This window comes from Pongo pygmaeus, chromosome 5 (genome assembly GCF_028885625.2).
Source record: "Pongo pygmaeus isolate AG05252 chromosome 5, NHGRI_mPonPyg2-v2.0_pri, whole genome shotgun sequence".
Taxonomy (NCBI): domain Eukaryota; kingdom Metazoa; phylum Chordata; class Mammalia; order Primates; family Hominidae; genus Pongo; species Pongo pygmaeus.
The window spans coordinates 87013387-87035803 of record NC_072378.2 but is presented as its reverse complement, the minus strand read 5'-3'; the positions used below and the strand labels follow the sequence as shown (position 1 = coordinate 87035803).

Sequence of the window (22417 nt, the reverse complement as noted above, 5' to 3'; positions counted from 1 at the left end):
TGAGCTGAGATCGCACCACTGCACTCCAGCCTGGGCAACAGAGCGAGACTCTGTCTCAAAAAAAAAAAAAAAATTCAAATATTTAAAAAGTCACCTTATTTACGTATACAGCTTTCGCAATATCCAACTGCTAATCTGCCCCTCCCTCAAAACAGAATTTACTAATTTCTCTTTTAAAGTTATCTGATATAATCATTCACATGCACAACAGTATATTTACAAAGATAATTATTACATCTTTGTGTTGGAGTAGAAGACTGGAAACAACCCAAATGCCCATCAGTACAGACTGGTATATATGGTATCTATACATAATGGAATACCATGCAGCTTTTAAAAAGAATGAGATAGATTTCTATGTACTGACATAAAACCACCTCTAAGGTAAAATACTTGTGTTAAAAAAAAAAAAAGGAAAGTCAGGTACAGTGTACATCACACACAATGCCCAGCAATCTCTTGCACATAACATTTACTACTTGGACCACGTCAACCTTATCTTTCAAAGTAGCCATCCATTAATTCCTTCCCACACTCCCTTTTTTTCTTCCAGTTCTAACTTCTTATTGAAATAAGTATAATTTCACATGCCAAAAGTTCCAGGGTATTGTAAGTATAATCAACAAGGATGGGGGGAATCTCAAGTTAAATACAAACAGAAACCAAAAACGACTGTCTACAAAATTACACTTGGAGAAAAAGAGAACTCAAATATTCTAAAACACAGTATTTTACTGTATGCTGTAAAACTAAAACAAAGAGAACTACATACAAATACATACTTCAGTTAGTAGGCTTGTTTTTTTCTCAGGTAAATATTAGAAATTCTGAAACTACTCATTATCTATTCTAGGAATGAGCAAATAAGTAAACACCTTGAGCATAATGGGAGCTAGAATCCTCACCATTAGATAAGGGAACAAACATGGGTAAGGGGAAGTTTAGAATGAACACAGTGATGTTAGATCAAAATTGTGGTATCAATCAATGTAGAACTCTTTGTTATACCCACACACACAGAACTAGATTTAGATAGGTGTGTATGCATACACATGCATATATATTTCATAGCTCTGCTAAAAGGGTCTAAAGTAATGATACTCCAGTATCAATGTGTATACCAAATGCCTAGATTCTGGTTTCTAAATACCATTCTGGAAAAAAAAGGAATAAAGGATCCTTGAAGAAATGTATGATTTCAGGGTTGGGGTAGGGAAAGTACAAGAAAAGCCTGTAACATCTTGATATGCTAAAAAGAAACTGTTTAATCCCACTGTGCAAATCTGGGACATTTTGAGCATCAAAATAATGATAATAATGGATTCTAACCTGCACAATAAAATAATCCTTGAGTCCATGTTCATATAAATACAAAGAGGGAGAGAAAGGGGGGAAGAAGGGAAATTTCTAGAGTAGAATGCCAATAAATGTATAGGTAATGATGAAGTATTAGGAAGTTATCATTTGACAACAGTAGCAGACCACAAAACCAGTAGGTGAAAGAGTGATGAGAAAGAGAATATTTATCTAGTCTCAAAGTATCTCTCCAAAAGACACTTGTTAATAACAAAGAGGAAACTGGTAACTTTATGTGGAGAAACCTAGCAGGCATTACCTTAATCAAGAAACCAGGATTAGGCCAGGTGCAGTGGCTCGCACCTGTAATCTCAGCACTTTGGGAGGCCAAGCTGGGTGCATCGCCTGAGGTCAGGAGTTCGAGACCAGCCTAGCGAACATGGTGAAACCCCATCTCTACTAAAAATACAAAAATTAGCCAGGTGTGGTGGTGCATGCCTGTAATCCCAATCCTACTTGGGAGGCTGAGGCAGGAGAATTGCTTGAACCCAGGAGGTGGAGGTTGCCGTCAGCTGAGATCATGCCATTGCACTCCAGCCTGGGCGACAAGAGTGAAACTCCATCTCAAAAAAAAAAAAAAAAAAAAAAAAATCAAGGTAACTCACCAGTAATGGAACAAATAGATACCACGTACATCTTTATATATTGCACTAAAAGGGACGTATCATTTCTAATGATATCCCTGACCCAAAAAAAACCCTAAATTTAATCATAAAACTCAATAAACATAATTTGAGAGATATTCTACAAATTAAATGGCCTGTGTTAATATCAATGACATGAAAAAAAAAGATGGAGGAACTCTCTAGATTAAAGAAAACTAGAGACATGACAATTAAATGCAAACTTTAATCCTGTTCAGGACTGAAGTCCAAGAAAAATAATTATTTTGCTATAAAGGACATTGGTGGGGCAATTGGAAAAATTTATATAAGGTCCGTGAATTAGGTAGTAGTACTATGTCAGTACTGATGTCTCAATTTCGATAATTTTATTGATTATATATAAGAGAATGTCCTTGTTTTTAGGAAACATGCACTGAAGAATGTTAGGGACAAAGAAGCATCTCGTCTAAATCTTACTCTAAAACAAATCAGAAAAAAATTATATACATGTTCACACAAATAGGATAGAAGAATATCATAAAACAAAAATGTCTTATTGTATGTGTAATGTGCTATGGGCTGTGTTACCCCTTAAAATTCATATGTTGAAGCCCTAATCTCCAAATGTGATTAGTATTTGGAGAAGGGTCTTAGGTTTAGTGAGGTGATGAGGGTAGAGTCCTCATGATGGAATTAGTGCCTTATAAGAAGAGGAAAAGGCCAGAGCCATCTCTCTCTCCATCACGTGAAGATACAGCAAAAAGGCAGCGGTCGGCAAACTAGGAAGAGGGCCCTCACCAGACACCTAATCTGCCAGCATCTTGATCTTGGACTTTCCAGCCTCTAGAAATGTAAGAAATAAATGTTGCTTGAGCCAACTGGTCTATGGTATTTTATTAGAGCCACCTGAATGAAGAAGACACATGGCAAAGTGTTAACATTTGGAAATAAAAAGTTAAGAGAAAAAATTATTGTAAACTACTGAAATGTCTAACAACGCCACTGTGCTTATCTTTGTCTTAATCAAAAATACTTAATTACTTCATTTTTCTGAAAGACTCATAATTTGAAAATCAGAGTTCAAGAAACTTGTCTTCTAATCCTATAGTTGTCAATTACTTTCTAGGTTCCTTTGGCAAATTAAAATTTCCCTCAGCCTAAGATTTCTCATCAAAGAAGAGGAAATAATAGTTTCAGCCAAAATGAAGATAAAGGTTGAGTAGCCCAAATCTGAAAATTCAAAATCTGAAATGTTCCAAAACCTAAAACTTTTTGAATGCCAACATGACATTCAAAGGAAATGCTCATTAGAGCCCTTTGGATTTCAGGTTTTCAGATTTGGGATGCTCATATCAAATTAATATAATGCAAATGTTTCAGAATCCTAAAAATTCTGAAATCTGAAACACTTCTGGTCCCAAGCACTTTGGATAAGGGTTAGTCAACATGTACAAGAATGAAATGAAAATAAGCTGTATTTACCAGCTTGTTTCCCTCACCTGTTTCTAAGGCTGGACATCAAAGAGTGTTTCCTTAACACTTTCATTCTCTGGCAGCCTACCATTCTCAATAGCAACAATTCTGAATAACTGAAGGCAGCAAATATAATCTTAAAGGAGGATGTGTGGCATTTTACATAACACATTTTGACAATAATTACTAGTTGGTATTCTACAGAGTATAGCTACCTGCTCTCTAAAGAAGACATCTACTCATGAGGTTTTCAAAAATACTTTTCAAAGTCCCAAAAGGGGGCATTATTCTTTTCTTTGGCTTTTCTAGGGCATTTTAAATTTACAGCAATAATACACTTTCAGTGCTTTCCTCAAATTTTTTGCCTAGTTTTCTTGGAGACCACAGCAACATATGCACCTTTGCCTTCTGTTCTTTTACCCCAACGTGAAAGAAATATCTTTTTCCTTTTTTTCAAATAAAAATTACATTGGGAGGCCAAGGCAGGTGGATCATGACGTCAGGAGTTCAAGACCAGCCTGGCCAACATGGTGAAACCCCGTCTCTACAAAAAATACAAAAATTGGCTGGGCATGGTGGTGTGTACCTGTAGTCCCAGCTGCTTGGGAGGCTGAGACAGGAGAATCACTTGCACCCAGGAGACGGAGGTTGCAGTGAGCCTAAATCATGCCACTGCACACCAGCCTGGGCAACAGAGCAAAACTCCATCTCAAAAAAAAAAAAGTGATGACAATATATATCAGGCACCCTTCACTGAAGCAAGTCTGTATTTCTTCTAAGAAGTTAAATATCCTAAAATTTTCAAGTAAACTGCATTTATAATTTTTGAGACAGGATCTCACTTTATCCCCCAAGCTAGAGTACAGTGGTGCAATCTCAGCTCACTGCAGCCTCCACCTCCCAGGTTCAAGCGATCCTCCTGCCTCAGCCCCTGAAGTAGCTGGGACTAAAGGTGCACACCACCACACCCAGCTAATTTTTTTATTTTCTGTAGAGATGAGGTTTTGCCATGTTGCCCAGGCTGGTCTTGAACCCCTGGCCTCAAGCAATCCACCCGCCTCGGCCTCCCAAAGTGCTGTGGTTACAGGTGTGAGCCACTACACCCAGTGTGCATTTATAATGTTTAATACAGTTCTCTTTTAAATATTTTAAATACTGTCTTTGTCTGCTTTGTGTTGCTGTTGAAAGAATATCTGAGACTAGTATTTAAAAAAAAAAAAAAAAAAAAAAAAATTTGGCCGGGCGCGGTGGCTCGCCAGCACCTTGGGAAGCCGAGGCAGGCAGATCACAAGGTCAGGAGTTCAAGACCAGTCTGACCAATATGGTGAAACCCTGTCTCTACTAGAAATATAAAAATTAGCCAGGCGTGGTGGCACATGCCTGTAGTCCCAGCTACTCGGGAGACTAAGGCAGGAGAATCACTTGAACCTTGGAGGCAGAGGTTGCAGTAAGCCGAGATTGCGCCACTGCACTCCGGCCTGGATGACAGAGCAATACTCCATCTAAAAAAAAAAAAAAAAAAAAATTAGCTCACAGTTGAGCAGGCTGAGAAGTTCAAGGGCATGGCCCCGGCTTCTTCGAGGGCTTTCCTGCTGCATCATATGGCAGAGAAGGTCTAAGGGGAGGTGGACACGTGTGAAGAGAGCAAAACGTGAGGAGCATCCTGGCTTTATAACTCACTCTCGAGAAATAATCAATTCCTGCAAGAACTAATCCTGTCTCTTGAGAGCCACAGCTCACTACCAGGAAAACAGCACCAAACCATTCATGAGGCATTCGCCCCCACAACCTAAACACCTCCCACTAGACCCCGCCTCCCAACATCACCACACTGGGGATAGAATTTCATTATAAGTTTTGGTGGAGATAAATCACATCCAAACCACAGCATATAACCAGGACAAAGAAAATATTTGGAATTAGAACTAAGCTATTGTCTTCCAGTGTTTTAGCAAACCAGTTATACCCTTTAGCCTACAAAACTTTTACCATACTAATGTGAATGTTAGGATATCCATGCCTCATGGCATGCAGCCCATCTACAGCTACCCTAAGGAAGGCATTAAAGGCAAGAGAAAGAACCAAAGACAATGGGGTCTCAGCCATTTGACCTAGATTGCCATCATGGGTTCTGTCCAAAAAGGACTACCTGGTTACAGAACCTCTCTACCACCTCAAATTCTGAAAAAGAGACTGGCATTTCATTTAAAACATGGATCTGGAACCTTGCTGATCCATTTGGTCACACAAAATTTTTAGTCAGAGATTGTATGAATTAGTCCCTTTCCAGGCTCAAAGTTCTTACACATGAAATGAGTTTGACTAGACTTCAGATCTCCAAAACCTCACCAACAACAATCCATGGAGCTATAATTGCCTCTGCTTAAATTCTTGGGACCTGAAGATTCTAATTTGCACACTTGATTGAGTTATACTTACCCTAGCCTGCTTAATTTAACTCTTACAAAGTTCTAGGGCACTGCCTCAGTACCAGACTGTCTCCTTTGTTTTTTGAATGTGGAATGCTTTACAAATCTGCATGTCATCCTTGTACAGGGGTCACGCTATCTTCTCTGTACTGTCCAAATTTTTAGTATTATGTGCTGCCAAAGCAAGCACTCCTTTGTTGTTTCTTAAACAAGCTGCCTTCCACTTCTCTAAACAGCACACCTATCATGTGTTCCTCTTTATATTAGTCCTGGGGTTTCTGGTTATCCTGTCCAGAAAACAGCAATCTTTAAGGTACATGGAGTCAAATGACATTACAAATAAGATTGTTTTTACACGATCATTGTTTTTTAACAATGTCTTCCAGTTCCTTGAGATTAAATACTTCTATGTGATAAGAACTCCCAAATTTACATCTCTAGCCCAGACCTCTCTTCTGAGTTCCAGATCCATTTAATCCAACTGCCCATTCGGATGTCTCAAGACATTAAAAACTTTACATTATACCTACCCAAAATCAAACTGTTGATATCTTTTTCCCCCAAATCTGCTTTTCCTGTCTCAGAAAAAAAAAAAAAAAAAACTCTAACCCAATTGTTTATACTAGGAAACACAGATATGCTTCCTGATACCTCCCTTTCCTTCGCCTACTATAGTTGATTATTATTATTCATGGACTGTATGTGTGAATTCTCCACTCATTAAAATGTATCTGTAACCCCCAAATCAATGCTGGTAACACTTGCAGTCATTGGCAGACACATGCAGAGTGGCAAAAAATTTGATTCACCAAGTGTGCACATTCCTGGCTGACGCTCAACAAGTTAACATTCTGCCTTGTTTCCGCTTTCAGATCACAAACAAGTGCAATCTATTCAGTGCCACATTTTTTGCATTTTTGTGCTTCGTGTTGGTGATTTTGTTTAAATGGCTCCCAAGCATTGTAGGGCTGACGCACTGTCTGATGTTCCTAAGTATAAGAAGGATATGCTATATATTATGGAGAAAATACATGTGATAGAGAAGCTTTGTTCAGGCATGTTATAGTGCTGTTGGCCATGAGTTCAATGCTAATTAATCAATAATATACATTAAATAAAGTGTCTTTAGATTGAAGCACACATAAAACAAGGTTATTGTATTGATTAATTGACAAAAATGTGATCAGTTGCTCACAGGAACCTACCCTGTATATCCCCTATGAGCAGGGGTTTAGTATTCACTAGTTTAGTGTTGGTGGTGACTTTATAGAACATAACTACCGTGATTAACCAGAACTTACTATTTATCCAAACCCATCACCAAGTCCTACAGATTCTACTGCCAGAGCATAACTCAAATCCATTAACTTCTCTTCGTGACCTGTGCTGTCATCCTAGGTGATGATCTCTTGCCTCTATTAAGTTTCCCTACTTCCAATTCATTCTCAAAGAGGTCAAAGTGACTCTCAACATAGGTTCTATGTTAGTCCCTCACTTAAACCATTTAATGACTTTCTTTTCTTTTTCTTTTTTTTCTTTTGAGATGGAGTCTTGCTCTGTCACCCAGGCTGGAGTGCAGTGGTGCGATCTTAGCTCACTGCAACCTCTGCCTCCCAGGTTCAAGCAATTCTCCTGCCTCAGCCTCCCGAGTAGCTGGAATACAGGCATGTGCCACCACGCCCAGCTTATTTTTGTATTTTTAGTAGAGATGGGGTTTCACCATGTTGGCCAGGCTGGTCTTGAACTCCTGACCTCAAGTGATCCACCCGCCTCAGCCTCCCAAAGTGCTGAGATTATAGGTGTGAGCCACCACACCTGGCTCAACTCAATGATTTTTCGAATGCACTTCAGATTAAATCTAAAATCCTTAACAGGCCCATACTACTACTGTGATACCCTGATGACCTCTCCTGCTTCATCTCAGCACCAAAGTCAAGGACTTTTCTGCCTCAGGGATTTCAAACACGCAGTTCTCTGCCTCCTCTCTGCTCTTTTCTTGCCTAAAGTCTACTCAATTGACAGGTCTAGGCTTAAATGTAACTTCCTCAGAGAGGAAACCCTTTAATCCAAATGCAGGCCCTCTATCATGTGTGTTTGTAGCACCCTCTACTTTTCCCTCATAACGTCACCTATTTATTATTTATTATAATATTTGGTTCTCCAATAGACTATAAGTCCATGAGGGCAGAACTACACCTTTTTAATTTGCAGTGTTCTAGTGAAAACACTAGAATAGTGTTGAGTATATAATTGAGGTTTGATAGGTATTTTCTAACTAAATAAATGAATGCATGAACCTGACTGTCCCATTATATCTTATTAACAATACCTTGAAACAACTTAGAATGACTATTTGCTTCCAATGTTTGGAAGGAATGAAACACAGATTTGAATATGGCAGTGATATGTTATTATATAAGTGAACCTTAATTATAACCAAAACATGGTTTCAGGTGCTACTTCGATAAGTTTCTGCCCCCACCTCCCACTCCAGTATAATATATGTACTTACTGTAACAATTAGCCAAGACTATTCACGAAGCAAAGAACATTACTGAGCAAACAGCATCAGAGATCATACTAAATAAACAAACCACCAAATGGACTGCTCTATAATGAGGTTAAGCTTTGCACAGTTCCAAAAATATTGAAGTTCTAGTATAATACTTTGTATCAACCCTATAAAGTTATTGTACTTTATCACAGTGTAAAGAATGGGCAAAAAAGGAAGAAGCTTTTACTTCATTTAATCATAGTTTTAAATGAAGTTTAATTTTTTTTCCATTTAAATAGTAATTTCTTTTCCTTTCCCTGTATTCATTCTCCAGAAAACTCAAATCAGCATTGAGCAAATGTTACTAATTTTTACATTAACTCTGCAGGATTTTTCTGGAAATATGGGGGAAATACACTATTTTAATCATCAAGATCTAAGTTCTTCTAATTTTTTTTTTTTTTCTTTTTCTGAGACAGAGTTTTGCTCTATTGCCCAGGCTAGAGTACAGTGGTACAATCATGGCTCACTGCAGGTCCTTGCAGGCTCAAGCAATCCTCCCACCTCAGCCTCCCAGGTAGCTGTGAATACAGCCACACGCCACTACACCCAGCTATTTTTTTTATTTTTTGTAGAGATGGAGTCTCACCATGTTGACAGGTTGGTCTCCAACTCCTGGGCTCAAGAAATCCTCCCACCTTGGCCTCCAAACTGCTGGGATTACAGGTGTGAGCCACCACACCTGGCCAAGATCTAAGTTCTTCTTAATTTTTCTCCTCTGAAGAGAAAGTTCAAGTTCTAAACCTTTAGTTATTTCTAATATAATTCTTCCACAGCCTCCCATAATATCCTGAAATTGTCATCCTTTCTGTGAGACGATAAAGTCTTCTCTAATTTGAAAGCAAAGAAAAAAGTCTAATTTCATTTTTTTAGCTCTACACAATTATTTTAACATTACATGGGAAAGAATTTTCAAGCAAATATAAATTCAAACACGAATCAACTTTGGTTTCCTGTGCATATAACAAATCATCTCATAACATTTTTTGTAACAATTATTTTCTGATATTTAGAAGCCTCTCCATCACAGGAAATAAAACACTGACATCCAACCTGTGTTTTAACAGACTAGATAACATCTTGTTTGCCTTTTATCTACTTACTCTTTTTGAATTACCAATTTTAATACATGTACAAAGAATTGACAACACTCAGAGTACCTGGAAAATATTTTACTTTTTTGCAAACACTAAATCTAAAAGACCATTATAAAGCTCTAGGCCCTGTGATTTGCTGCTCCTCTTAACTGTTCATATCACTCTTAATGGCCCACAGTCTGGCCATGTATTTTATTCATCTGTTAGATACGAGTTCTAAATTTCTCTTCAAAGAATCACTATGTCAGTACGTTCAACTCTTTGCCTTCTACTTTTAAACTTAACTTCTTCGTAAAGCACCTTTTCCGATTACCCTCTCCACCCTGACTCATTCTGATTACCTACTCCACCCTGACTCATTCCGATTACCTGCTCCACCCTAATTCCAATTACTTGCTCCACCCTGATTCATTCAGATTACCTGCTCATTCTCCACCCTGACTCATTCTGATTTCCTGCTCTGCCATAACCATTTTTCCTGCCAAACCACTCACCCCGTTACTCTCTTTAAATTAGCCAATCGGAATTAGTTTAGCCTGTGCGGTCTAACCCTAGCCAATAGGGGAATGACACAGCAGCAGGGGCCATGTGCATCAGGAATAAGATCCCCTTTTCCTCCCTTGTCCAAGTGTGTGCTCAGCACTGCTCCGACTGTGAGGGTGTACCCTTCTATAGAAGGAAACTGCCTTGCTGGGAAGAAAAAAAGAAAATTTTATATTCGAGTGCTATTTCTTTTGCAGCACCAAAACTTTATAACAATTTGGGGGCTCGTCTGGGATTACATTCCCCTCCAGAGGCGGTCTCCGGTTCTCTCTTGTGAGGAGGTGCACCCGCCCCCTTGTGGCGGCCTCAGGGGTGAGAAATCAAGACCCATCCAGTGCAAGGAATAACCCGAGCTCTCAGCAACACGGCAAGAAGCCAAACCGGCCAGCAACCTGGGGTAAAGGATCCTCACATACCACAGCAATGACTGTGCACAGACCAATGAAGGAGAAACCACAGGAGCCAGTAAAGTACTTCCTTGGTGGTCAAAGTCTGGAGGGCTGAATGTGTGTGTGCATGAATGATCACAGACAACCCTGCTTGTGGTGTTGTGTGGATGGTGACAAGTCCTACTGCTGGACGGAGTGAGTGCGTCCTCTCTGCGGTTCCGTAGCTACCTCATATGGCTTAGGGCGGATCCTGCTGTGAGATTTATACCAGCACGCCAACACTAAGAAGGGCCTAATTCTCCCTTGGGGGAGCAGCCAGAGGACAACATGAGTGGGAAGTGTGCAAGGGACCTTCAGAGGGGCAAAGGAAGGAAACAGGTCAACCTCCCAGGGCAGACAAGGCAAGACACCCTGGTTTGAGGGGTTGAGACTTCCAGAGCAGGCAAGGCAAGACATCCCTGGTTTGAGGGGTTGAGCCTTCCACAGCAGGCAAGGCAAGACATCCCTGGTTTGGAGGGGTTGAGTCTTCCAGGACAGGCGAGGGAAGACACCCCTGGTTTGATGGGTTGAGCCTTCCACTAATTTCAGGGGCTGAACCTCAAAGAACTGAGAAATCCCCATTACGGGGGGTTGAACCTCAAAAAGAGGTGAAAAATAACCATGGGGGTGCATTGAACCTCAAAGAGGTGAAAAATCCCCATTGTGGGGGGCTGAACCTCACACAAACCTCCAGTAGTAAGAAAAAGATTCAGAACTCCCCTTTCCCTTCTTCTCAGGGGAAAATCTAAACTCCACTCCCACTGGTCGCTCCCCTAGGGGAAGGAGGAGAGGGAAGAACAGCAGCATAAGCGGCTGGCAGAGGCAGGGAAAGACCAGCAGAGAGGAAAGAGAAACTGAGAGAGGAAGTCAGAGAGAGAGAGAGAAAGAGAAAGAGACACAGTCAGAGAGCGAGAAAAAGAGAGAGAGAGACAGAGAGAAGTAATAAAAACAGTGTACCCTATTCCTTTAAAAGCTAGGGTAAATTTAAAACCTATAATTGATAATTGAAGGTCTTCTCCGTGACTCTATAACACTCCAATACCACCTTGTTGTCAGTGTAAACAAGGGCATAGCCTGAAAGCACTGAGATCACCCGTAGCCTTCCTATCAAAAATCCTTAACCCAGTAACCTGCGGATGACCCAAATGCATTCAGTCTGTACCGGCAACTGCTTTGCTAACAGAAAAAAGTAGAAAAATAACTTTTAGAGGAAACCTCATTGTGAGCACATCTCACCAGTTCAGAACTATCCTAAGGCAAAAAGGTAGCTTACTAACTCAAAAATACTAAAGTATGGGACTATTCTGTTAGAAAAAGATGATTTAACATTAACCACTGATAATTCCCTTAACCCAGCAGGTTTCCTAACAGGGGATCTAAATCTTAATTAATTACCATACAAAGGTCCGACCAGACCTAGAAGGAACTCCCTTCAGGACAGGACGATAGATGGTTTCTCCCGCGTGATTGAGGGAAAAAGCCACAATGGGTATTCAGTAAGTGATAGGGAAACTCTTATAGAAGTAGAGTTAGGAAAATTGCCTAATAGTTGGTAAGCTGTTTGCACTCAGCTAAGCCTTAAAGTACTTACAGAATCAGGAAGGAGTGGTCTATACCAATTCTAAGTTAATTTAAACTAAACAGTCTTATTAATAGCAAAGGATAATTGAAATCCCAAACTTACAAGGTTTTCAACAAAGGTAAAGTTTGCTAAAAGTTAGCAGTGTAATATGTATTATCCTAACTTCTAATCTTGTGGCCTTAGGCAGTCTAGTCCACAGACCTGAAGGAAGTTTGCTTTGGTAAAGAATGGTTATCATCTTGGGGGGAAAAAAAGGAGAGGGGGAGAATTTATATAAAAAGAATGTTATATGGTAAATTATTATCCCAAAATAAATTAACTGGTTGTTTAAAGAAAGTGATGTTTACAGGAAGTCAGAAAATTGAGGCCTGTCGAAGATTGTGAAAGTCGTGAAAAATGCTATAAAAGGGAATTTATGCAAGAAATGTATAATTTAAAAGTAATTAGGCCTCCTGAATGTAAAACTATTGAAGAAACAGTTTATGTGCAAGGTGTATAAGGAAAGTAAAATATACTTTTGGTAAAAGGATAATAAGGAGGCATAGAATGTGGATTTTTACCTACATTAAAAGGTAAAAAAAAATTTTGTTTTGAGGGTTTAAGCAAGTTTTAAAATGTTAATTGTAAAGGAAATTGTGTGTGTAACCATATTGGCTAAAGTTAAAGGGGTATCATCCAGTTTTTCTGTGAACTGGACATTAAAATAAAAGCACAATGGGTTATTCTTAAAACACTTACCTGGCTCTTTAACAAAATTTTATAAAAGGTTAAAAAGAGTCTATGGAAATCTTACCTTACGGTCAGACATGAAAATCGGATAAATATGTCTACAGGGTTTTATTAAAATTGAGTTTAATATTAATAATACACTAATATAAAGGTGAAATTTAGCTTATCTGGTATAATCATACAGGAAGCATTGTCAAATATAAAATGGTGTTTGGCTTTCTTTGGTCTAAAAACTAATAAAAATAGGTGCTAAAGGAAATTTCTCAGGAAGAAGGCACTAAGGACTATAAAGTCCACTGCTGGTGTCCCCCAGTTTTTGTTTTTTTTTTTTGAGTCAGAGTTTCACTCTTGTTGCCCAGCCTAGAGTGCAATGGTGTGATCTCGGCTCACCGCAACCTCCGCCTCCCAGGTTCAAGCGATTCTCCCGCCTAAGCCTCCCGAGTAGCTGGGATTACAGGCATGTGCCACCAAGCCTGGCTAATTTTGTATTTTTTAGTAGAGACAAGGTTTCTCCATGTTGGCCAGGCTGGTCTCAAAACTCCCGACCTCAAGTGATCCGCCCGCCTCGGCCTCCCAAACTGCTGGGATTACAGGCGTGAGCCACTGCGCCCAGCCTGGTGTCCCCAAATTTAAAACAAAAGATCAGTTTCTCATAAATTATATACTTGGTTTATCTTCCACTTTCCTTTCCCTCAAAACTAAAAGTCTTTTAGCACAGGTACCACCCCTAGAATTTCTGGTAAACGAGCACTAGCCTGGGGATCACACTCTCATCAAAGGGTGGAAAGAAGGAAAACTCAAGCCAGCCTGGGAAGGACCCTACCTTGTGCTGCTAACCACCAAGACTATGGTTCGTACCACAGAAGGGGGATGGACACATCACACCCGAGTCAAGCAAGCACCATTATCATCAGAATCATGGACTATTGTTCCTGGATCAAGCCCCACCAAATTAAAGCTAAGAAAAGCTTAGTCTATCTTTTCCTTTCCTTTCCTAACACAGTGCCTATATCCATTACTATTCCTACCACTAGCAACTCTAACCCCACTTTAGAGCGTTTCTATGGTTTAGGAGCAGAGGTCACTGGAAAGGATCCTATAGGCGTCTTTAAGATGCGCTTTGTTCTCCCTGCTCTACCTCCTACAACTGCCCATTTCACAAACCTACAAAATAAAACTATGCCTCGCCTCATGCCAAACGACAAAAGCAAGGTCTCAGTAGTAGAAATAGGAGACCTAAGGCAAATCACAGCCATTGAAACAGGGTATAAAGATGTAAATGCCTGGTTAAAATGGATTAAATATTCTATTCACACTTTAAACAAAAGTAACTGTTACGCTTGTGCGCACGATAGGCCAGAGGCCCAGGTTGTTCCCTTTCCACTGGGATGGTCCTCAAATCAAGTGGACATGGAGTGCATGGTAGCTTTTTCAAGATTCTACCGCCTGGAATAACAAATTGTGCTAAGCTCCTTCTCTGCTATTTCCTGAAGTCCAACACCCTGCAGGTCAGCCCCCAAGGGCCATCCAGCCTCCATCTTCCAAAACCAATTTTACCTCGTGTCTCCAACAACAAGGGGAAAAATTTGGCATTTCTTGGAGACTTAACAGGATGCAGTGAAGTTAGGCACTTCCAAGAGGTGACCCGTCAATCTGCCCTTATTCATCCCTGAGCGGATTGTATGGTGGTATTATGGAAGACCTTTACTGGACACTCTGCCAAATAATTAGAGCAGTACTTATGCTCTAGTTCAATTGGCTATCCCTTTCACTCTGGCATTTCATCAACCCAAGGAAGGAAAAATAAGACATCGTAAAGCAAGAGAAGCTCCTTATGGGTCTTTCAACTCTCATGTCTATTTAGATACAATTGGAATCCCACAGGGAATACCAGATCAATTTAAAGCCCGAAATCAAATAGCTGCAGGATTTGAGTCAATATTTTGGTGGGTGACAATTAACATAGATTGGATAAACTACACCTATTACAACCAACAGCAATTTATTAACTACACTAGAGATGCTGTTAAAGCAATAGCTGAGCAATTAGGGACTAACTGCCAGATGGCTTGGGAAGATAGGATAGCCTTAGATATGATATTAGCAGAAAGAGGAGGAGTTTGCATCATGATTAAAACTGAATGTTGTACCTTCATCCCAAACAACACTGCCCCTAATGGAAGTATAACAAAGGCATTGCAAGGTCTGACTGCTCTGTCCAATGAGTTAGCCAGCAACTCAGGGGTAAATGACCCCTTTACAGGATGGCTATAAAAGTGGTTCGGTAAATGTAAAGGAATAACAGCCTCAATTCTTATTTCCCTCACAGCTGTAATGGGTGTACTTATTCTTGTTGGGTGCTGTGTCATACCATGCATCTGTGGGTTGGTGCAGAGTAAGTGCTCATAGAAATGGCACTTACTAAAACCTCCCTTAACTATCCTCCACCTTATCCAGAGAAGCTTCTTCTTTTGGAAAATCGAGCAGAACCAAGCCAAGGCATGTTAAGGAAGTTTGAAGAGCAAGAGCTGTAAGGAAAATGCAAGAGGAGGGGACCGTTAGATACGAGTTCTGAATTTCTCTTCAAAGAATCAATATGTCAGTATGTTCAATTCTTTGCCTTCTACTTTTAAACTTAACTTCCTCGTAAAGCAACCTTTTCTGATTACCCTCTCCACCCTGACTCATTCTGACTACCTGCTCATTCTCCACCCTGACTCATCCTGACTACCCGCTCATTCTCCACCCTGACTCATTCCGATTTCCTGCTCTGCCACAACCATTTTTCCCGCCAAACCACTCATCCCATCACTCTCTTTAAATTAGCCAATTGGAATTAGTTTAGCCCGTGCAGTCTAACCCTAGCCAACAGGGGAACGACACAGCCGCAGAGGCCACATGCGTCAGGAATAAGTCCCCTTTTCCTCCCTTGTCCAGGTGTGCGCTCACCATTGCTCCATCTGTGAGGGCACACCCTTCTATAGAAGGAAAACTGCCTTGCTGAAAAGAAAAAAAGAAAATTTTGTATTCGAGTGCTGTTTTTTTTTTTTGTGGCACTGAAACTTTATTTATAACACATCTTTTTCATATTTGAACTACTTCAAGTGGATTAGTATAAGCCTCTTCAAGATCTAGAACCAATTTTCAACACTTTCACTGGGTATCTTTCCCAAAATGATAGCCATGCTTGCAGTTGCATTATCAACTGTCTCATCACACATTGCTGAAGCTGAAGCAATCACAATGTCTTGTAACATTTCAATATTTAAATGTAATGTCTGTTTCTACATAAAAGCCTACATACAACACTATTCCTCCCTGCTTCCCTTCACTCACCAACACACATCTTGAAACCTGTATGACTTCTTAACTGGCCCAATGACTCAAATAGGTTCCCATCTCATAAATCTTTCCCCTGGTAATTTACCTATTAGATTGTATTTAATTTTCAGCACCCCATATTATTTTCTCAAATTAAAAAAATGAACAAACTGAAGCTTAAAGAGGTTACAAGTGTGTATGCAGCCACAATCTCAGTCTAGGATTAAAATTAGGTCTATCTCCTCCAATGCCCCTAATTCTTAACCCTCTCTTATACCACATCCTTAGCTAAACAATTCTTGCATGATGTTTCTGATTCAAAGCCCGGTGCTGCCACATATTAACAGTGTAATCTTAAGGAACCTCAGATGCTGTGACAATAAAACAGGGGTAAAGTACTTACCTTGAAAATGTGGAAGGACTAAATGAGAAAACACAAAAAACACATAGCACAGTGCCTAGCACTTAACATAGGAAACACTCAAGAAATGTTATTATTATTATATTCATCCAAAACACAAGTCAATAATTGTTCTCTGTAAGGGCCAAACAGTAAATATTTTAGGCTTTGCAAACCAGTCAGTCTGCATTACACCAAAACCAGGGAGCAAGCTGGATTTGGCCCATGGGACATAGTTTGCCAACTCCTATTCTACAGCAGCGTTCTTCAACCTCAGCAGTACTGACATTTGGGGCTGGATAAATCTTTGTTGTGAGGCTGTCATGGGGATTGCAGGATGTTTAGCAGCATCCTTGGTCTCCACCCACTAGATGCGAGTAGCATCTCTCAAGTTGTGACAAGTAAAAAACCTTCTTGGGGGCAAAATCACCCCTAGTTGAGAAACACTGGCCCAGAGCAATTAAACATATAAAGATGTAGCTTGAATTTTCTAACAAATACCCTCACCAGGTAGAAAAATAATTTAACGCACTATATTTATACTCACTTAGCTAAAATTCCCACACTTAGCAATAACTTTATAACTTCTGTGATACACACGGCTGTGGTTGAAAAGTAGAGTTCTTTGTCTGATGTCCTTGTGTATCTTAAAGCTATGGTATAGGCTGCAGCCATCAGGGTCATCACTGCCAAGCAGTATAACTTGAATAATAAAGTGACATTGTCTGGAAAATACGTGCAACAAAGACATTACTTAGTAGACAATATATGTATATATAAGTTAATAAACTAGTTATAGCCCAAAAATACCTTCCAATTCCAAGCACAAAATATTTTCTAAAACTCATGTTTAAAAATTTTTTTCAAAACAATGTTTGCCAATTACATGAGCGTGTACACACCCACACACACACACACACAAACACAGCTGACTTTAAACATCAGCCAATTAGGCATAAGTTTTGTTCCTGGGGAGTGTCCCAATTGCAAGACTATGTAGCATACTGATTCTAGTTCAGGATGTTATAAATTACATTATATATATATTGTTGGTGGTGGTGGTGAGTTTTTTTGGAGACAGGGTCTCACTCTGTCCCCCAGGTTGGAGTACAGTGGCGTGATCTCAGCTCACTGCAACCTCCGCCTCCCAGGTTCAAGCGATTCTCGTGCCTCAGCCTCTCCGGACTATAGGCATGCACTACCATGGCCAGGCAATTTTTTGCATTTTTAGTAGAGATGGGGTTTCCCCATGTTGGCCAGGCTGGTCTCTAACTCCTGACCTCAAGTGATCCGCCCGCCTCCGCCTCCTGAAGTGCTGGAATTACAGGTGCGAGCCACCATGCCAGACATATATTTTAGGACAGGGTCTCACTCTGTCACCCAGGCTGGAGTGCAGTGGCATGATCTTGATGTGATCTCAGCTCACTGCAAACTCCACCTCCCGGGTTCAAGCAATTCTCCCGCCTTAGCCTCCTGAGCAGCTGGGATTACAGGCACCCACCACTACGCCCAGCTAATTTTTGTATTTTTAGTAGGGAAGAGGTTTCACCATGTTGGCCAGGCTGGTCTCGAACTCCTGACCTCGGGTGATCCACCCACCTCGGCCTCCCAAAGGGCTGGGATTACAGGCATTAGCCACCATGCCTGGCCCCAGCACATATTTTAAATATTTTTATGATTACAAACTTGTAGATGCAAAGCATGAAACCAACTGCAGCAATGTATATTCTAGATTTAAAGGCAGCAGAAAGAAAATAATAATTGAGAAATGAGTGGGGCTTAATATAAAACTTTTTCACAATAGGAACTTACATCTAGCCACTCATTTCATTGCATTATACAAAACAATAATTCATAACACAGGAAAAGAATATTAAGAACACAGCTCTATAAAACTAGAAACGCAGGAAACATATAAACACTCAATTCAAGAATTGCCTGCAAGTATATCTGAGCAGCAGCCATCTCTCAGGCACCAGAGCCTGTCCAAGACCTTTGGTAAAACCGTAAGCAGTGGGTACCAAGTCTCCCTCATACTTCCTTATTCCCAGACCTGCTCGGGTACTGCCATCACCCAAGGATCAAACTATTTCTACTTTCCTTACCCACCTCCCACCTATTGTCCCCCAGTTCCCCTTAATCTCCATTCAAATCTTTAGGCTCAAGGTTAAACAGGGATCAGCAAATTTTTCTGTAAAGGGCCAGAAACAAATATTTTAGGCTTTCCAGAGCCATACTTTGACAACTCCAGGTTAAGAACCAGAAGGACACCAGGTGACTCCAGCCTGCTACTTTAACTACATTATATGCTGAGTACGATTTTGTTCACTGCTTTGGGAGCCTAATCACAATTCAAAGACTGTTTTCATAGGGAAATAAAACAGGAGTTTCAAACAGATTATCTTTAGATACAGTATGGTTGGAACTTACAAGGAAACAGGTTCTTCAATATAAACATTTTCCCGAGTGAATTAAAGAATATTTTCTGAATTGTAGGCAAGTTTTTAAGATCATTTCAGGTTTTAAATAAAAAGTAAAACAGAAGAAATAGTTTTTAACTGCTTAAACTTTCTTTCCAAAAGATCTGAGGAGCCAAAAATCAGTATTTATATAAAAGGAAGTGAAGGAGACCACTATAATACTCCTTTTGTTCTAAAACTTTCCTACACAAGGGAAAAAATATGACTTCAAAAATAAACAGCAATAACCTTTAATCAGTAGAAGAGAAGGCACTTCCCATCTTCTAGATAAAGGGTGAACAAACTATATATGTCGCTAGTTTACATGAGGCCTGTGAACTCATGATGGTTTTACATTTTTAAATGGCTGATAAAAAATGTAATAACATCGTGTGATACGTGAAAATTGCATGAAATTCAAATTTTAGTGTCCATGAATAGTTTTATTAGAACATAGCCATGCTCATTTGTTTCTAAATTATCCAGGCTACTTTTTTTCCCTACAACAGCAGATCTGAGTAGTTATGACAAGAGACTATCCAGCCCTTCACAGGAAAAGTTTGCCATCTCATGTCCTAGATTATCAACACTTTCATAAATAAGAGAAGTTAGGGCTGGTAAACTAAAAAGTACTTTATTTTAGCTATTGTACAGGTTCCTGATTCCAAAAACAACATAGTGAATATTTAAACACTAAACCAAATATTGATAGCCTACAAACATATTCTGACTTGTAATAGTGTCATTAACTTGAAAAAATACCTTTTTGCATAGTGATTATATGGGAATATATATTATATTCTTGAAAATAACTACTGATCTAAGTGGAAGGGTAATCAAGTAAGTTTAGGTATGTGCAAAACAAATTGGGCTTTGACATGGAATACCAGTTTTAAACGTATTCCAACTTTTAAATACTAAATGTTTTTAAGTACGATTTTCTCTGGCAGTTTAACATCAGACCGAACTATTTCTTGTTCACTCCATTCACAAATTCTCCAGTATAAAACTTCAGTTATTAGCTATTTCAATTATTTCAGGGTAATATCAAAAGTCCATATGTAATCACTTCAAATTGGGCAAATAATTCAAATCACACCCAATGCCAGTAACTATAAACCTAGCCCACAACTCAACTGGCAGCCACATTTTAACCCTGCATTGTTCCCTGCTTTTCACGAAGTTCTGTTAGCTCCCACATAGCGTTTGTGTGGAAATGTCCCCCAAAAGAAACTTACAGTTTAAAATGTTTTTTTCAGTTATGTTTTACTATAGTTTATGGGGACATTATTTGTAATACCTAAGAACTTAGAAATTCAGGAAGTCCCAGATAAATCTTTCGTGGATATTCGGAAACTATGGAAACTGTAATTTTGTTAGGATTACAATCGAGGCTCAACAAGTATGTATTGGCAATAAGCCTAAACCTTTACATTGTTGCAGCTATTTCAAGTAATGATTTGACTTCTGTAATTTATAAGTTTTCGTTCGGATCAATTTTGCTATCCCCATTCCATTTTAGTTATCAAAACAATTCTATTTCTGTTTCCTTTATTTCCTGTGTTGCTACAAAAAAAGGTTTTTAAGATTGGACTTATTTGAAATGAAACAGAAAGAAGACATAAGAGAAGCATATGCAACTAAAGATAATGCCCCTGGGCAGGGCCTGATGATAAACATGGAACCCGCAACAGGGAAAATATCTTGACACCCACGCAAGAAGATATTCCTTAGGTATTCGTTCAATATTTATTCAAGGGTGAAGCCAAGTGCTCTGTGGAGGACGGGTGGAGCAAGAATCCGGGTGTTGCCCAACTTCTCCTAGTTAATGCACCACAGTCAAAGAATCCACCTCTGGTCCCAACTTACACACACTGCTCAGCAAAAAGTGGTGCGGAGTCAATTAGACTCGCTCTCCTTAAATGTCAATTAGTCAACAAATACGCCTTCACCCGAATGTGCCATCCCTTAGGAGGAGGGAGGTGGATCTCAGCTTCCACCCCAAATATCAGAGTGTTCCTTCTAACTGCATACAGTATTCTCTATAATTACACACAGCATACAGGTGGGAACTGTTAACGACTGTTATCTTCCTTTCGTTACGATTTCAGTGCTGTTTTGACGCCCTAGTGATGTCTTTAGTGGTTGTTGCACGGCCCAGCCGCCGCGTGGGATCTGCGCCCGGAGCCTGCCTTTAAGCCTCTGAGCATCCACAGGGCAGGAGGCGCAGAGGAGACCGGAGCCGCGGGGCCAGGGCCAAGAACTGTTCTGCCTTGCTGGGTAATGCGGTCCAGCCCCGGACCCACGCCCTGGCCCCTCTCCGGGTCCGCCGCAGCCCCGGCCTGTCAGAATTCGGTTCCCATTCACTCCCAGCTAGTGGAGGTCAGTGCGGTCTCTGACTGCCGACCTGCCCAGCGCGGAGTCAGCCGCGGAGACTGCAGCCGCAGCGGGAGGCCGGCTGCCCTGACTGCCGGGAGCGGCTCTACGCAAACTCCTGACGCCTCAGCCTGGCCCCAGAGGCAGTGGGCAACCAGGGTGCTTCGCTGCCCGACAGGGGCTGACCAGCGCAGATACTCGCCCGCCGCCGCCCCCAGCGGACTCCCCACTCCCAGCAGCCCCAGTTCTCACCTCTCGGGGCAGCCATGGTTCCCCGACAGCCCCGCGCGGAACTGACGCCCGCCCCCTCCGCGCCCCCGCGCAGGACACCAGGGACCGCCCCTTGTGGTCATAGAGACGAAGCCGCTCGGCCTAGAGCGCCTCGCCGGCCTCCCGATCGGCCACGCACTAAAACTGGGCTCAGGAATCCAAGCTACACCCCAAAATGGGGAGAACGCGGATCGAAGGGCGGCCTTCCCTGCTGCGTCCTAGGTGACAGGTGTGTGAAATTCGGTTGGGAAGGTGGTCCTGTAAACTGCGGCTCCCCGCCGGCTAAGGAAGTTGAGTGAAGGGAGCGTTGCCTTCTGGGAATCGTAGTCCTCACAAAGGTGTGAGTAGGCGGCAAATAAGGATTTGAGTTTAGCCTTGGGGATTCACTCCTGTCAAAGCTGTTAGAGAAGCTCCCAGAACTCGTAAAGTAACAGAAACTACTTGCGGCAACATTTGTAACTTCCACCTAGCTCATTATCTTCCACTGTTACCTTGCATTCTAGATAAGTTATAATTTATGCTACATATTGTTTTTTTTCTTTTTATTATTATTATTATTATTATTATACTTTAGGCTCTATGGTACATGTGCGCAACGTGCAGGTAAGTTACATATGTATACATGTGCCATGCTGGTGTGCTGCACCCACCAACTCGTCATCTAGCATTAGGTATATCTCCCAATGCCATCCCTCCCCCCTCCCCCCACCCCACAACAGTCCCAGAAGTGTGATGTTCCCCTTCCTGTGTCCGTGTGTTCTCATTGTTCAATTCCCACCTATGAGTGAGAATATG

General features: G+C 40.7%; 1 protein-coding gene and 1 non-coding gene across 4 annotated transcripts in view; both read right to left on the bottom strand.

Annotated features, from left to right (window-relative positions):
* SLC35A1 (solute carrier family 35 member A1) overlaps positions 1–21884 on the bottom strand; it is a 39738-nt gene extending 17854 nt beyond the window's left edge. Inside the window, exons 1-2 of one of the 3 annotated variants that reach the window (XR_010126748.1) lie at positions 21605–21723; positions 17065–17242 (exon numbers count right to left, since the gene is read on the bottom strand). Coding sequence is in view for 1 of the 3 variants with exons in the window: in XM_054491494.2 (XP_054347469.1) it covers positions 17065–17242; positions 21605–21620 (194 nt within the window). In the remaining 2 variants the exon portion in view is untranslated. Of the gene's footprint in view, positions 1–17064; positions 17243–21604 lie in introns of all 3 variants that reach the window. The other 2 variants (XM_054491494.2, XM_054491495.2) reach the window with 2 other exon arrangements.
* Positions 5946–6053, bottom strand: LOC129039729 (U6 spliceosomal RNA). The gene has a single exon (XR_008503440.1). It is a non-coding gene; the product is annotated as a U6 spliceosomal RNA (small nuclear RNA).
* Positions 21885–22417: the final 533 nt, after the last annotated feature.